We start from the raw sequence: 15,792 nt of genomic DNA, 5'->3' as shown, positions 1-15,792 counted from the left end.
ACAATATTTAATTTTCATAAAGTATTATTTTGATAAGACAAATATGTCTACATTCTTAATGAATTTCTAAAGAAATATTTTAAGGTATATCAGGTCTTTCTAATAATTTAACACAGATATAAACCATATGTTAGAATTATTTAGGTTTTCATTTCCTTTTAGATGTGTAGAGACCATCCTGTGATATATCACAGAATGCTTAAGTTGAGTGCTATCTTTAAGGCTAGGGAGAGGTATGGGCTTTGACACTGAGAGTTCTTGCAGACAAGCCATGGAATAATACAGCATGTGAAGACTGGAGCTACTATGATCCAAAAATCAGGCCACATAAAAGAAATGAAAAGACTAGAGATTTATTTAAATACAGGACATAAGGAAAATGATCAGAAGCTGTGATTGAGGTTGTGTACAAAATCTAGGTACAGTGAGGTTGATATCTAGCCTTGAAGTTCACACTCATGTGGTAGGGGGTAGCAGCAATATAGTTGAAAACGCAAGAGAAAACGTAGAGAGAAGAGATCAGTTCCTTGTTTATGAGGGTGACATATGAGACCACAAGTACAGCTGAGAAGAGGAATGTAACTGGAAATTTATAAAAAAATGGCGGCGGTCTTCTTATAATGTTTTAGCCATAGGGATTCACTACTCAACTAAAACCAAGTGCTAATCAACAACAAACTCTATAGTTCAGAATTTTAACATTTCAATCTATTCTTTCCCATGCCAGTGTAAGCAATGCCATATATGAAATCATCACCTGTTAACATTAGCTTGGTTACTAGTTAGTAAAAAAACTACTTTAGAGAGATAAAACTACTTTAGATAAAAACATATTTAAAATGTATAAAAGATAAGTTTTGGCATCCATGTGAAACCAACACAGCAATCAGAGAAATTAAAATATCCTTCACCTTGAAAGGCTTCTGGAGTCTCTGCAATCCTTCCATCTAACCCCGCCCCCCAGCCCTTCACCAACATCAGGCTGCTCTCTCTTACCTTGGTTTTGCGTCCTTTCTCTGCAGTTTTGTGGAATGGAGTCATGGGGTTTCCTCTTTTTGTCCTGCTGTGTTCAGTCAACATTAATTATTTAGGGATTAATTCATGTTTTGCTACTTATAACATTTTTTTCTTTTTATCATTCTTTTAATCTTTCCGTTTGTGGGGGCTGCTTATGAGAGGGGGCACACACATGCCAGGGTACACATGTGTAAGTCAGAAGACAACCTCTGGTGCCAGCCCCCACTTGCTCCCTTATTTGACACAAGGTCACTTGTGGTTTGCTGCTGCGTATGTCAGGCCAGCTGGCCCATGGGCTGCTGTTTCTCTAGGCTCTACTGTGCCCACCTCTCACCTCCTTGAGGTCTGGGCTTCTGCGTGCTATCATGCTCAGCCTTGACATTTTTCGAGGGATCAAAACTGGGATCGTCACACTTTTGTACACTAATCACTTCACCCTTTCTCCCCAGACCCATCTCCCCAGCCCAGTTCACTCTTGTTTTATACTAGCTGCATCCCATCTACGGACGCATGAGAGTTTGTTGTCCCTGCTCACACAGGTGGAGATTTAGGTTGCCTCCCGTGTCTGGAATGCTTTTGAACATTCTCTGGGTCCTGAAAAGCCAAAGATAAACTTTCAGAGTTTCTAAGCCTAAAAGGCATTTGTTTTTGCTTCATTTTTGAGAGATATTTTCAGTAACTGTGAAATTCTAAGTTAGCTGTTTTCTTTTGCTTGGTTTTGTTTCCATTTAGTATTTCAAGGTATTCTTTACGATTTCTGGAAAGAAATATTTTTGGATTCCTTGATGTATAAGCTATCTCCACGTCTGTGTCTAATATTGTTCTAATCTATCTGGTTTACCTCAGAGACGATCATCTCTGCAGCATGTGCCATCTGTGGGTTCTTGGATCTATGAACTTGCAAAATTATTGGAAATTCCTAAAATTATTGGGAAAATGTCTTTCCTTTTTTTCTTTTGCTTGTTTCTCCCCTTAACATATATGTATAATATGGTCTTGCACATTCTGCTCATTTTAAAATTGTCTTTTCTTTGTGATTCATATGCATATTCATTCTGTTGTTGTGACCTAGTTTTTATTCAGTAACACTTAATATGCTTCCAACCTTCATTTCATTTTTATTTTATTTTCAATCTACCTATTATAATTTTGATCTCTGGAAGTTCAGTTTGTAATTTTTTTTTAAAAAATATCTTTCATGTGTCAACTTTTGAGCATAGATAATACAGTTGTAATTGCTTAATATTTTCATTTCTAATTTTAACATCTATGTCATGATTGGGATTGTCTTACAAACACTGAATTCTCTCTATATTCAGAACTGTTCTTTTGTGTTCCTTTCCAAAGTCGTGAACTATGTGCACTATAGAGGAACTATTAATGTGTGTAACATGTATGTGAAGGTTAGAGTACAGCATCACATGCCTTCTCTAGTCACTCTCCACCTTATTTTCAGAGGCAGAGTCTAAACCTAGAGTTTGCTTATTCAGATAGACAGGTTGACCAGTTAGCCCTAAGGATGCTCCTGTTCCTACCCCCTTAATTCTGGAGTTCAGGTCTATGTTGCTGCAATGACTTTTTTAAGTGAGTACTAGAAATCTGATCTTAGGTTTTCATGCTTGTGTGGCCATCATTTTACTGAATGATCAATCTCTGCATCCCAATGCTTGGTAAGTTTTTATTGGATGACAAATGAGTGTTGCCATTTGGTATATGAGATATTTATTGCAATAAACACTACAAAGCTTCAGTGTTAGTCACTTAGAAATGAAATGATCCTTTCATACCTTTAAGAATTGTTAAGCAGAAGCACAGAATGCTTCATTCATGGCTACTTATTTCTCACTTACTATGGCAGGATAGTCTTGGGTACTCTGCAAATACCCTGTGAAAATGAAATTTTCCTGTCTGGCTGGGGTAGGAGATAGGGCTCTATTGCCATTGCTTCATAAGCACCAATTATTACATCCTCCAATCTACCTGGCTGCTTCTCCTCTCCCTGGGTAGTGACTTCACAGAGAGATAGAGCAAGTGCAAGGAGAGAAACCTCCTATAGGCCATTCATGTTCTCACTCTTTGTACGTATCTCCTCTTCAGTATATTGCCTGTGAACTCCAAGGACCTTGGTCTCTCCAAGCTTAGTTCCCTCTGTATCTTGGGGGTCTGGGATGGCCAAACCAAGGTTTTCCCTTTTGGTCACTTTGCTGAAAACCATTATGACAGAGCTCATCTCATTTGGTCCCAAATCCCAGAGAGAGCACATTCTCTACTAAACAGTATGTTACTTAGAAACATGGTTTCATTTATTTTGTACATTTGGGGAGTTATTTTGTAGTTGAGGGAATAAATGAAAAAATTGTTATTTCATCTTTGTCCAATATCCATCCTTAACTCTTTATTCTTAAAACAAACATGATTATGATCTTCCCTGATTTGCATGTGAGTAACAGGAGAATTAGTCAATAACTTAACTCACTGGAGTTTAGAGTATGTAAGTGACACAACACCTAAAGCTCTCACACACACTGTGATATACTGCTTCAAGAGGAAACAATTCTTGGAAGCTACACACAGTAACAATCATAAGACCTGAAGATGTTATTTAGCCGGGCGGTGGTGGCGCACGCCTTTAATCCCAGCACTCGGGAGGCAGGGCCAGGCGGATCTCTGTGAGTTCGAGGCCAGCCTGGGCTACCAAGCGAGTCCCAGGAAAGGCGCAAAGCTACACAGAGAAACCCTGTCTCGAAAAAAAAAAAAAAGATGTTATTTAATATCTACTGGTCAGTCACCAACTTGGACTCTTTACAAAAATGTCAGAGACAGGATATCAGGCCTGTTGACAAAACATGGACATTTACTCCATTATTTTTGAGGCATCTCCTCTTTGTCTGAAGAAGTTTCCTTAATATTACAAATAAATATTCTGAAATAGTAAATCTGTTATCTTGTACCATCTAGCACAGAAATTACCAAAACTCATATAATATGACAGGCTATAACACACCCTCTCCTTCAGGCACCATAATGTTGACCTCTGTTGGAAAGTTTTCTTTTATGTTTTCTACAACTGTCAATTCATTTCATCATAAAATATGATGAAATACTCCTGACCTTTGAGCATCATATTTAATGGCAAACTACATAGATACAAATAGTTGAGGAATAAGGTTACAAATCATCTAATATGATATGTAACTTCAGATTAGGTCTTAGAGAGGTTCCAAAGGTCTAATGATTAAAAATCATAAAACACATTTAACCTTAAGATGTTATAGATCTGTAGATAATTACCATTGAATTAAGCAATCAAATCAAGGACCTCCTATTCAGTTTTACCCCAGGTAAGATTTTGCTTAGAATAGGTCCCTCAAATTCATTATGCATATTAAATATTTATTGTTAGGTTGGAGTATAAAAGATGTCATAAATGGAAGTGGATCCAACATTCCTTATGGGGAACCTGGAGATTACTTTTTACCTGAACTGACTTAGTAAGGAACCTGGGTTCCAGACAAAGCGTCCCTGATTTAATCCTAGACTTCTCACTCAGACACTTCTTTTCAGTGTGTCTCTGTCAAGAACTTTACCCTCTCTGACTTTAACTACCTCCTCATTGCAAGATGGAAAGAGTTATGCTTACTCACAAGATTGCAGTAATGATGAAATGTGCTAATGCAGGATACTTAAGCATTTGCAGGGTTCCAGCATTCAATGTTGGTTACTTACCATTGTTTTTATGGTTAAATCGAAACGGTTGAAGAAATCTGAGGTCTTTCCATTTTGCTAATTATCTAGATGTCTTTCTAATTAGAATATAATGCCAAAAGATGCTGATTTCTGTACTTCTAGCCCTGAGAGTTACTACAGGAAGTAAAACTCCCCCGACTCTCAGTCTCAGGGGTGACCAACTGCTGACCTTGTTTCTGTGCTGCAGACTTGTATTGTCCACGGCCAATGAAGATCACATACATGCTGCAAGAAAACTCTACTCTAGTAATCCTAAGTTCCCCCTGAGTAAACAACTGTCCTGACTCCCATAAAGGAGCAAAGCGCTCAGTGACATGGGAAAAGCTGCTGCAATATTAAGAATGCTCAATCAAAAAAGGGTTTTACCTATAACTGGCAATGTTCTGGACTTTCTAAGTTTGTTCTCAATGTTATACAAGCAGCTGGGCATCTTCATTATTTTCTGCAACCTGCTTGCTTCTCTTTCATTTAACTCATGATGAAAGAAGAGAAAGGTAGACACTTGGCTTCTCATAACATTTCCCAACTTGTAACACAGCCTCAGAAAATTTCTGAAAACATTAGGTGACTCAAGACACAGGGTAGAAGAAAGAAATAGACCCATGAGAAGAAACAGGCCAGCAAATGTTAAAAGAAGGTATGAACGCACAGGAGATAGACACCTAAAACAAAGACAAATGTCATTCATTAGAAATCATTAACACACGACAGTGATTTAACTCTGTCAAGTTCCCACGGAAAAATCCATCCAGTGCTACCCACTGAGTTTGATTATGTCACTCATGAACTGAGGCATGTGCTTGTATTTCCCTCATGCCACATTAAGTGAACATAATTTGGAGACATGAAGTATCATTCATGACAGTATCTAGCTTCCTCTAAAAGAGGAAGGTTTATTCTGCCTTCACTTGGGCGTAGTTGAAATAAATACTAGAAAATTCCATCCTATTAGTTTATATCCTTCCAATAACTGTCTCTCCTGAGAAAATAGCTTATTTTATTTATCTATATGCCATTTAACTTACTCAATTAAAACACATTTTCTAAAACATGAATGACATTTGTGAGTAGGTTATATCCTAATTAAATGTTGGTACTCTCTAATGTATTAATGAATGTCTCCTTATTCATATCCTTCTCACCTATAATAATCATTCACATAATGTGTCTAATATATTTTAAATTAAAAGAATTCTGAAGTTCCTATTTAAATTAATCAGTTTCATGATTTTTTTTTTACTAACTTCTTATATATCATAAAAACAATAGGCATAAACTATATTTCAAAACCTGTCTTCACTGGAAAATAGTCATTTTTAATATGATCCTAATAAATATTAAGAGAATAATACAATAGATATTAAAGGATTAAATAACCTTTCTGTATTTTTTAAATTGAATTTTTGTTGCAAACAATATAATAGGCATTATCAAATTAAATTCATCCCACCTCTGCTCTAAGACCATGAGTCACTTTGGTCTTAAGGCAAGTACAGTAACTGAAGACAAATAGATTTTGAACTCTTCCACAACTAAAAAGAATAACATATAAAGCAGTGCTACATCACAACATGCTTTATCATAGTGTTAGGCTCAGAACACTTTTTTTTCCCCAAAGAAATGTTCATTTCCTTCTGAGTTCAGGAAATATGTAAATCTTGGTTCCAAGTGACTGCCTTTCAAACCAGGTGAAAACTTAAATCATAAGCTATGTGTTCACTGGCTTCTTCAAAAATCTGATTATCTATGAGTCATTCTGTGACATTTGATTCCACCTAGTTTCTTTGACTTTTAAACCAAGTTTTTCTAAGATATGGTAGTCCTTAATAGACAGCTCAATTGTGCCCTCTAGCCTCTTTGAATATACTGCACCCAGAGGTCACATTTAATCAAACTTGCTATGTGGCTCACCAACCTGCTCACAAATTCAAACAACAACAAAAACAAAACAAACAAACAAACAAAAAACAATGTACCAGAGGTGTTGGTGATGAAACACCGAGACAGAGCATCCACTCAGAGTGCTAAATGACAGGAAGCATCAATCAAGGGAGGTTTCATGAGTGACCTCAAAAATCTACAAATAACTTTCCTAAGAAAAAGCGAGACAAGAGACATTTTGTTTTGTAGGCATTACCTACATAACTACTTAGCATTTATGATTCTGCCTTGAATTTCTCATTGATTATATTAGCTGAATATTTTATGAAACAAATGCAACCTAATTTCTCACAGTCAAAATAAAATATGTGGATAGGAAGATAAACTAGCACTCAGATGATGTGTCAATGATCTTCCTCAATAGGCAAAATGAAGATGCTTGATGCATAGGCAGATAGGTAAGACAAACAGATAGACAGACAGATGATAGGCAGGGATGATACATAATAGATGGTAGATAGATAGATAGATAGATAGATAGATAGATAGATAGATAGACAGACAGATAGATGATCGATAGATACCAACTTTGAGAAAAATCCTCAAAAGAACTTAACCTACTCCACCTTCCTTCTATAAATAAACTACCACTTGTGAGTGATGAATATATTTTTGTAGAATAACATTTTCATGTTACTAACATTTAATTTTTAAATTTGTTATCTTAGTAAAAGTTTGATTTTAAACATATATCATCTGATGCCAGTATTTTTACTACGAGGGAGATTGAGATAATTTTGAGAATGAAGTGCCATTTGTTGCTAGAGATGGTAATGTGGTTAGATGCAAGTTGTAACTATGCATAGCCCAAGGCATTAATTTTAGAAAAAAAAATTGAAATATCTACGTTTGTAATCTAATTTGTCTGCAAATTTAGTGGTTAAGTAGGTATGTCCCACCCCTGATAGTTCATGAATATATATATACCACATGTTCTGAAGCACAAAGTAACTGCTGTAAATTTGGAAATGGCCTTTCTGTTAGTTGGGGGGGGTTGTTTGTTTTCTTTTTCTTTTGTTTATTTGTTTTTGTATTCTGTCATTGCTGTGGGAAAATCCCTAATAGAGCAACTTATGGGAACAATTTACTTGGGTTCGCAGCTGCAGAGTACAGTTCCTTGTGGAAGAAAACTTATGACAGCAGAAGCTTGTGATGTTCCCTCAGCTTCCATTCCCCTTCTGATTTAGTCCTTATTTAGGTAATTATGGTGATCTAGAAAAATACCTCACAGACATATCCAGAGGTGTGCCTTCAAGGTGATTCTAGAGTTCTTCAAGTCCACTATCAATACAAATCACCACATCATTATGGACACTTTATTTTAATACTCACTTCTTAGAAAATGGCAGTGAAGAAATCACTCATCCATGTTCAAAGCAGTGAGTGACAGCACCAGAGCTGACACCACCATCCCTTGACATCTACTCCATGCCCCACGACACTCCATCAGAAATCACTTAGTCATTCCCAAGGCTACATAAAAACGATTTTGTTAGCTCTCTCTGTTTTTGTGGAAAACACCCCTTTCCTGTTCATTTTTGGAACTTCATGTTCAAAGTTTGAGTACAACTGGTCTATATATTGAGTTTCAGTCCTATGTTTAGAGAGGAAGCACTTGGTCCTCAACTGACTAAAACTGCACAAGCTCTTAGACTTACAAAGTACTATTAATATCCATGGTATTATTTAAACTAGGAACAGATTTCAGCAAACTCTGCCTTGTAATAGAAGGTGTAAGCTGAACTTAACATTCTATGATAGTAACAGATGACAAGACAAAATGTGAAAATCACATTCTTGAGCTAAACTGTCTAAGAAAAACACCACAGGAATAAAATGTACTGATGTTAGTATGATTGATTTTCAGTACATTATAATACAAAACCAGAAAAGATATTTAAATGCAATTTTTCAGACTAGCTGACATGTTCTAACCTGACAGACTATCATGTAATTTATTGCCATCATGTCAATGTCTTGTGTCTTAATACTGATTTAAAACTAGTAAAAATGATATATCTAAAGCGTATCATGCAAGGAAATGATTCCAACAATATACGTGCATATATTCATTCAATCACCAAAACAAGCTATAGAGCCAATAGCATCCTCCTCTCTCAGATATGTGAGCTGTGTCTTCCAGAGCCTGATGAGCGCTCCAGCGGAACAAACGGGATTAGATAGAGGCCAGGGAATCTAGTGTCAGGATACATGCTCTTCATAAGCGCACTGCTCCACAAAAGGCAATGCGGCGATCGGCATAACTACATCCACGGATACTGAAATAAACTGTAGTGAAAAGTAATGAGTAAAGGAACTACCACAGTTGAAAATTCACAGGCAAAGGGGCCAGAAAATTCCCAAAGGAGCATGAGGAAATAAATCTTGCTCTTCCAACACTGAATAAATCAAACACATGGAGTCAAATATCTTCATGGATATTCATTTGTGGCCTGAAAACTTCTAATTAGTCATTTACAAATCTTCAGAACATGTACATTGTGAGTAGCTGCAGAGGGTCTTGAAATGAAATAAATTAACATGTAATAACACTAATCCAACTTTAGAAAAATAAGTATTAATCTGAACAAGTTCATTAAGATTTTCTACTTAGTAACTACATAGTCTGAAGGAGAAAAAGAAGAAACTTCAATACATCACTTTTAACTTGACATTAAAGGTAACAAAGCAGTTGTTGAATCTAACTTGATATTTATTTTCTAGCAGGGTCTCAAAAAGAAAATCCTGCTGCACAGGCAGAGATGGACCTGCAGGTCTCAGTGGACTTTTCTAGGTGATGTCAGGACAAAGGTGCCTCCCTAGTCTGTATGCCTTCAGAAGGGCTTCCTAAAGAACTCTACATTTGGGCAAAACCTGTCTAGGCAACTTCCAGAGAGAAAGGCAGAGAAAGTGAGAAGCTGGAGAGCCTTGGACTGTTAACTCCTGGTCCTCTGGTTATAGATTTAGGTCCTCTGAAACATTTCAGGTGGCCAGCACATATGGAGTGTCTCGTTCAGCCTACAATTCCACAGCAGATCCACACATTTATGAATTAATCACAGGGACCTTGTTGCAGATCAGCTATAACTGCTCTGACACAGACTTATGAAATGCTGTCGGTAGAGGTTAGAGGTGGACATATTTTTTATGAGCAAATTAAATAATGAGTCTTAAACATTTAAGCAAACAGAAACCAAGAAATAAGAAAAGAAGCATCTCAACATACAGTACTTTTAAATCTATAAAATAGAAGTGCTTTTATCTCTTAAAACATCTCATAATGAATTACTGGCAATTTCAAATGCAGTACATAGCTATCCAAACGAAACTTTGACATTTTAAATAGATCAGAGAAACCTGAAAAGACTGATCAGGTAACAACCTGTTATATAAACAAACTACATGAAAATTTAAGAAAGAGTTACACTCACAATGTATAACTCTTTCAAGAAATTATTCATATGGCATATGGAATCTTATTTTTCTGATATAAGGATATCAAATTTTGTCTCAGTAAGATTGTTTTCCCCAAAAACCATAATCATCATCTTCCACTTAGCTCTATGCACCATTCAGTTTTACATGGTTTACTTTTACCATAAAGCTGCTTTAAATGGTTTCCCTCTTAACAAAAATGGATTATTGTTTGAAAATCAATCTAGAAATGTTCATACATATGACATGCTGTAAAAGTTGATAAGTTATTGCCATCATGAACTATAAAGTATTTCAAATTTCATAACAAAAAATGTGTGCACCCCGAAAATAAGCCCCAGAATCATGAAAATCTCCAGTTCCCGGGAATGACATTAAGAATAAAATGATTTTAAAACTGTAGGAATTAAATCACAATTTATTATTAGTAATTTGTCTCAGTTTTAGACTGTTGTCCAATGACAGCAGTTTTTGACTTTTGGTTAATATTAGTCATGCTACTCCTTTGTAACGTGGTGACTTACACTATTCCCACTTCGAGGATACAGAGAGACTTCAGTGAATGAATATTCACCGACAACTTAAGGAGGGGTTGAGAAACGCAGGGGATCTATCCATAGTACTAATAGTACTACCTTTGATAGAATCTCTTTCTTGATTTAATAGATACTTCATTTCCTTTTCAAAAACTCAAAAATATCCCTTTATCATTGGCTTTCATAAGAATATCAAAATTTTTCTAGCATCTATTCTGAAAGTGGAATGTTTACTTTCTTAAAAATGTCATTTTTTAAATGTTTATTTTCTTAAAAAATCAAACAGGAAAGAGTTAACATGAATATCTCTGCCCAACCCCTCCTACAGGAAAAAAAATACAGGCTTTTCAATCTTAAATCATACAGACAAAACTATGGGAGAATCACAAATTAAGTTCTGCAATGAATAAAGCATTGCAATCTTAGTTGTCAGCACAAAAGGTATCTCTCCAAAGCGCTGGTCCAACTTAATAACTTAAAAAAAAAAATCAGGATTCTATGAGCCTCAAGCATGTTTGACGATATTACTGCTTTTCTTTTTTTAAAGATTGCCTTTGAGAATCAATGGAATAAAACAACCTCAGTATGTATGTTTTTCAAACAAGACTATAGAGCACAATTTCTTTTCTCCTGGAAAAGAAATAATGTAATATTCTTCCCTTTAGCATTTCCTATTAGAAAGAAATATCTACTCAACTTTCATCAGGTATAAACACAAGTCAGATATGTCCTATTATCTTATGTCCTGTATAATATTTTGATTTTACTAACAGCTAGCTGTATATTTACTATCAGCTACTTGTAATATGTATAATATATACATAAATACACACACATATATACACACATATGCTTAGAAATCCAACCAAAGAAGTGCTAAGGAGCTTCCAAAGGGACTTGGAAATAATACAAACTGTGAATCACAATCTCCTATAAATCATTAGAAAATTCTCTTTGTGTTAAGTAAGCTTACTAAGGTCTCAGAGGGCACATGACTCTTTCATCTGTCAGATAAATCTTTGCATTGTGCAATAAACATGGCTGGAAAAACTTAAATATCCCCACAAAATGGGAAAGTGGCTCTGTGCACTACCCTTCACATAAATCTTGAGAGACAGAAAGAGATATTTGAAATTCAATATGAAATCACTTTTATAAAATGCCTCAACCTCTTTCAGGTAACATCTGGTTGAACTGACCGAGAGATTCCAACATAAGGAAATACAATCTAATCTATATTTAGTCTCACAAAACAAACCTAATAATCATCAAAACAGTAATGTCATTCCATCTTGTAAATGTAAGTTAGTTTCCCAAAGCAGGTAGCTATCCACCCATGCTCAGATTCCCACAGGAAGCAAGATGCTGGCCAGCACTTACTCTAACAGCCTCCCCCTCACCCCGTCACCAGTCTCCTTTCCCACCAAGCGACAGCCCCTTCTGTATATAGCATTATAAACTACAGCTTGCCATTTTCATTCCTTCAGTCTATGAATCCATAACTCCTTTATTTCAATTAAATTATCTCTTGAGTTAAATGTTAGTACAAAACTTATAGTGGCATGTAGTTCCAAAAGTTCAAATTTGCCATCATGAAAAGTCTGGACCTTTCTTTCCATTGCTGTTTTCAGGTAGAAATATCAAGCTCTGTGCTTCAAAGGGTTAAACTATTTTGGTTTTCAAATTGTTGTTTCTTTGAAACAGATTCCTACTTAACACCTGCAGACTTCCTTAATTCCTGTGATGATGGTGCTTACTTTTTCAAATACATTGCTTCTGCCCCATTATATGGAGTCCAAAGGACGGTCCCTAGAAGCCTCTGCCTGCACACATGGCACTTATTATAAACACTTTGCTTATAAACTGGCTGCATGAAACGTGTTCAAACCCTGTGCAACAGGTCCTGCTATTGTATAAACATAAGCTCCTAACACCACAACAGGAAGCTTCAAGACAACAACGCAAGTATCACACCAATCAATGCGATTTCGGTCTTAATTCTTTCGAGATATATGAAGCCATGGGAGCTAATCAAGAGAAGTTTGTTTTACCCAGACCCTGCCACAGTGTCAACCTTATGTGTAAGGTTAATGGAAGGAACTGTGTCACAGCCCAGGTGTGCACGCCTTTCATTGATTTACTGCACATGACTAGCTTTAGTGCTCAGCTGATGACAGGAAGAGCGCTTTGGCAAAGGTCTGACAAGTCCTTATCCTTAAGTTCCCAATTGCTTCTGCTGTTTGTTCCCAAAACTATCACAGTAAAACAAATGGCAATCTAAGACATCTAGGCTTTGTCATGTCAGTGTGAATTCAAATTAAAAACACACCTCCGAACTACTAGACGGGGCCACGTTTATTTCCAGCCCCCCTGGGAAGGGAGAGAGTAGGCACTTAAAGGCGATGGATTTCATGTGCTCGGTACAGTTAGATCTAGTTACAAGTGTATTAAGTTATGTCTAATAGAAAGACACTGTCTGCTCGAGTGTTTTATCACAAAGTGATGTTATTAAGCATATCAAGTATTCCCATGCTCTCTTTGGATTCTTTGATTTTTATCCTCCCTTTGTTAGGCACAGACCACAAGGAGAAATATTGCAGGAACAATACCCAGGCGGCACATGATGCCAGCCATCAATGCTGTTTCCCTAGCTGTGTATCCAGTATAAACTCAAGCTTTCTTATAAAGCTACACGTTTGCTCTAGATTGAGCTTTGCCTCTTCCCTGGCTAAGCAGCACCAGCATGCTACAATGAGTCTCCGAGCGTGCAACATCGTGCTTTGTGCAGCTGGGGATAACGGATTGTCGGTCTCCAGGCATCCATCACCTACAACACTGGCAAACTCAACAAGGGTTTTGGTGGCTGGCTGCAAGGGAAACAATGTGCTCCGAGATGCAAGGATCCGACGATTGAAGGAAAGGTTCCAGGGAGCAGCCAGCCGAGGGGAGAGGAAGAAAGCTCTGTACTCTTACCTCCACATTGAAATACTGCTCCGTTCCGCAGACCGTAGCACATAAAATCCAAAGCAAGGTTTGCAAGAAAAACACCCCTGAACGATGCACGAAATCCAACCTTCTTCCAGTGCTGAATGCGAGTAAGATCATAGTGAACTGTGCCTCTATGGATGGACGAGCTCCCCTGCGTTTTCTCCCTCTTTCCCAATGCCCACTCCCTCGTTTCCTTTCAAAAAAAAGTCCTCGGGTGGGTAAGGAGCTTGCAGGTTCACCCACCCCTCCAGGGGAGGAGACCAGCGCCGGAGCAGGCAGGCTGGGAGGAGCGGAGGAAAGGCAGGGTCAGCGGCGGCGAGTGTTCACCATCCTCGCCCTGCTGTCGCCCGGAACGTGGCGCCCAAGTTCAGCCGCGGTTCCGACTCCCAGCGCCGCTGAGTCGCAGCCGCCGCCTCCAACCCGTGCGTCCTCCGCCTCCTCCACCTCCTACGCCGCCGGTGCCCCCAGTTTCTGCGGGAAGGGCCTCCGCCGCTCCCAGCTCAGTGCCTCTGCTGTTCCTTCCCTCCTCTCCGCTCCCCTCCAGAACGTTCACCCGGAATCTACATAGCTCCTCCTTCTCGGGGTCTGCGATGCTCTCGGGGGCCCCGCGCGTGCACACACTCAAACCACACACGCGCGCGCGCACGCTCCGTCCTAGACACACACACACACACACACACACACACACACACACACACACACACACACACACACACACACACACACACACATACACACACACACACACACACACACGGGTACACAAGGCCTGAAACACACGCAGGCGCGCTTCTTAAAGGAGAAGGCTTGTAAAGGCTGCCTCTTGGCTACCGTATGAAGCCCTGGATTAGGTACCGGGCCTTTGAGCAGGGCTCTAATTGGTGATGAACTCTTTTTTCTTTTTACCTGCCCTCACCCAGAAACCTGATACCTAGGACCCCCGGAAGAATACATTCCTACATCTTCCCCGCCCCCTAACCTCACATCTAAAAACAGTGCTCCCCTCCCTAACCAGTGCTTGGGTGGGGCTTGCTCTGTGGACCCTGCTGGAAGCTGAGGAGAAGACCAGGCCTGGTCTTGAAGAGTATTTGGCATCTTATTTGGAGAGGTTCAAAGAGATCCCTGGCTCTGGAAATCAGAACAACACCCAGGTTCCTGTGAGTTGCTTGATGGTGTGGGTCAGTAACCAAGGCTGATCAAGTTTGTGAGATGGAGATGGCAAACCTGCCATCAAAAACTTTGTGAGGGTCCCTAATTCTGTGGCCTGGTATCTCCCGGGATCATTGTATTCTACCTAATAGGGTCAGGGAATCAGCACAGTTTTTGGTCGGAGAGCAGTCAAATTCAGAGTCGGCGTTAAACTGCCCTCTTCAAATGAGTGGTGAACACACATTTGATGACTCCAAAGACAGGGTCCTTAAGAGGGAGCAGAGCTCCTCACCCCCCTACCCCCACCCCTCCTGCTCCAGGGGTAAACAGCTGACAAGGGCGAGAGGAAGATGCTGAGAACAGATCAGAGGGGGAAGGGGGCCGTCTGGAAAGAGCCCAGAGAACTGCAGGAGCTGGAGGGAGACTGCTGGCATGCCAGGCTGGCAAACGGGGGCAGGGGACTTCGGAAGAGGCTGCAAAAGGGGACCTGAACAGAGGCAGTGCGAGGCAGTGGACAGAGGAGGCAGCAACTACCAGCCCTTGGCAGGTGACTGCTGGCTGAAGAGAGAGGGGGAAGGGAAGAAGGCAGGCATCTGTCCGAGGGCAAGGCCAATAAATGTGCTTCTGCTTGGCAGCCAGTAGAGGGAAAGAGGAGTCCACGGGAGAGAAAAGCAGCCAGAGCAGTGGGGAGCAGTGTTCCAGGTACATGACAGCTGCCTAGGCAAAATGGAAGAGAGAACTGACAAGATGTATTTCATGGTCAGTCAGTAAAGCAAGAAGCAGAACACAAGAGGTCACATTTAGTAAACAGATGGAAAAGGTTGAAAAAAATTGTTTGCCAAGCATTGTAATAATTTGTATATGATATCTGGCTGGTGGAGGATGGGTAGAAGAAAAGAAGTTTCCTGTTATTGCTTTATTAGAACCTGTGGGACATATTCAGCCACTTGAGTTGAGACTCAGGGAGCTCTTTCTGACT

General features: G+C 39.1%; 1 protein-coding gene and 1 long non-coding RNA gene across 2 annotated transcripts in view; one reads left to right on the top strand and one right to left on the bottom strand.

Moving 5' to 3' along the window:
* The window catches only part of Mmp16 (matrix metallopeptidase 16), a 260,706-nt gene extending 246,527 nt beyond the window's left edge, over positions 1 to 14,179 (bottom strand). Inside the window, exon 1 of the mRNA XM_052718656.1 lies at positions 13,650 to 14,179. Within this exon, the coding sequence (XP_052574616.1) occupies positions 13,650 to 13,781 (132 nt within the window). The 5' untranslated portion in view covers positions 13,782 to 14,179. The remainder of the gene's footprint in view (positions 1 to 13,649) is intronic.
* Positions 14,180 to 14,404: 225 nt separating this feature from the next.
* The window catches only part of LOC128097851 (uncharacterized), an 81,021-nt gene continuing 79,633 nt past the window's right edge, over positions 14,405 to 15,792 (top strand). Inside the window, exon 1 of the long non-coding RNA XR_008214009.1 lies at positions 14,405 to 14,821. This is a non-coding gene — a long non-coding RNA (uncharacterized LOC128097851). The remainder of the gene's footprint in view (positions 14,822 to 15,792) is intronic.

Source organism: Peromyscus californicus, unplaced genomic scaffold (assembly GCF_007827085.1).
Source record: "Peromyscus californicus insignis strain IS unplaced genomic scaffold, ASM782708v3 Scaffold_5__1_contigs__length_169319896, whole genome shotgun sequence".
NCBI lineage: Eukaryota > Metazoa > Chordata > Mammalia > Rodentia > Cricetidae > Peromyscus > Peromyscus californicus.
This window is presented reverse-complemented; position numbering and strand designations above follow the sequence as displayed.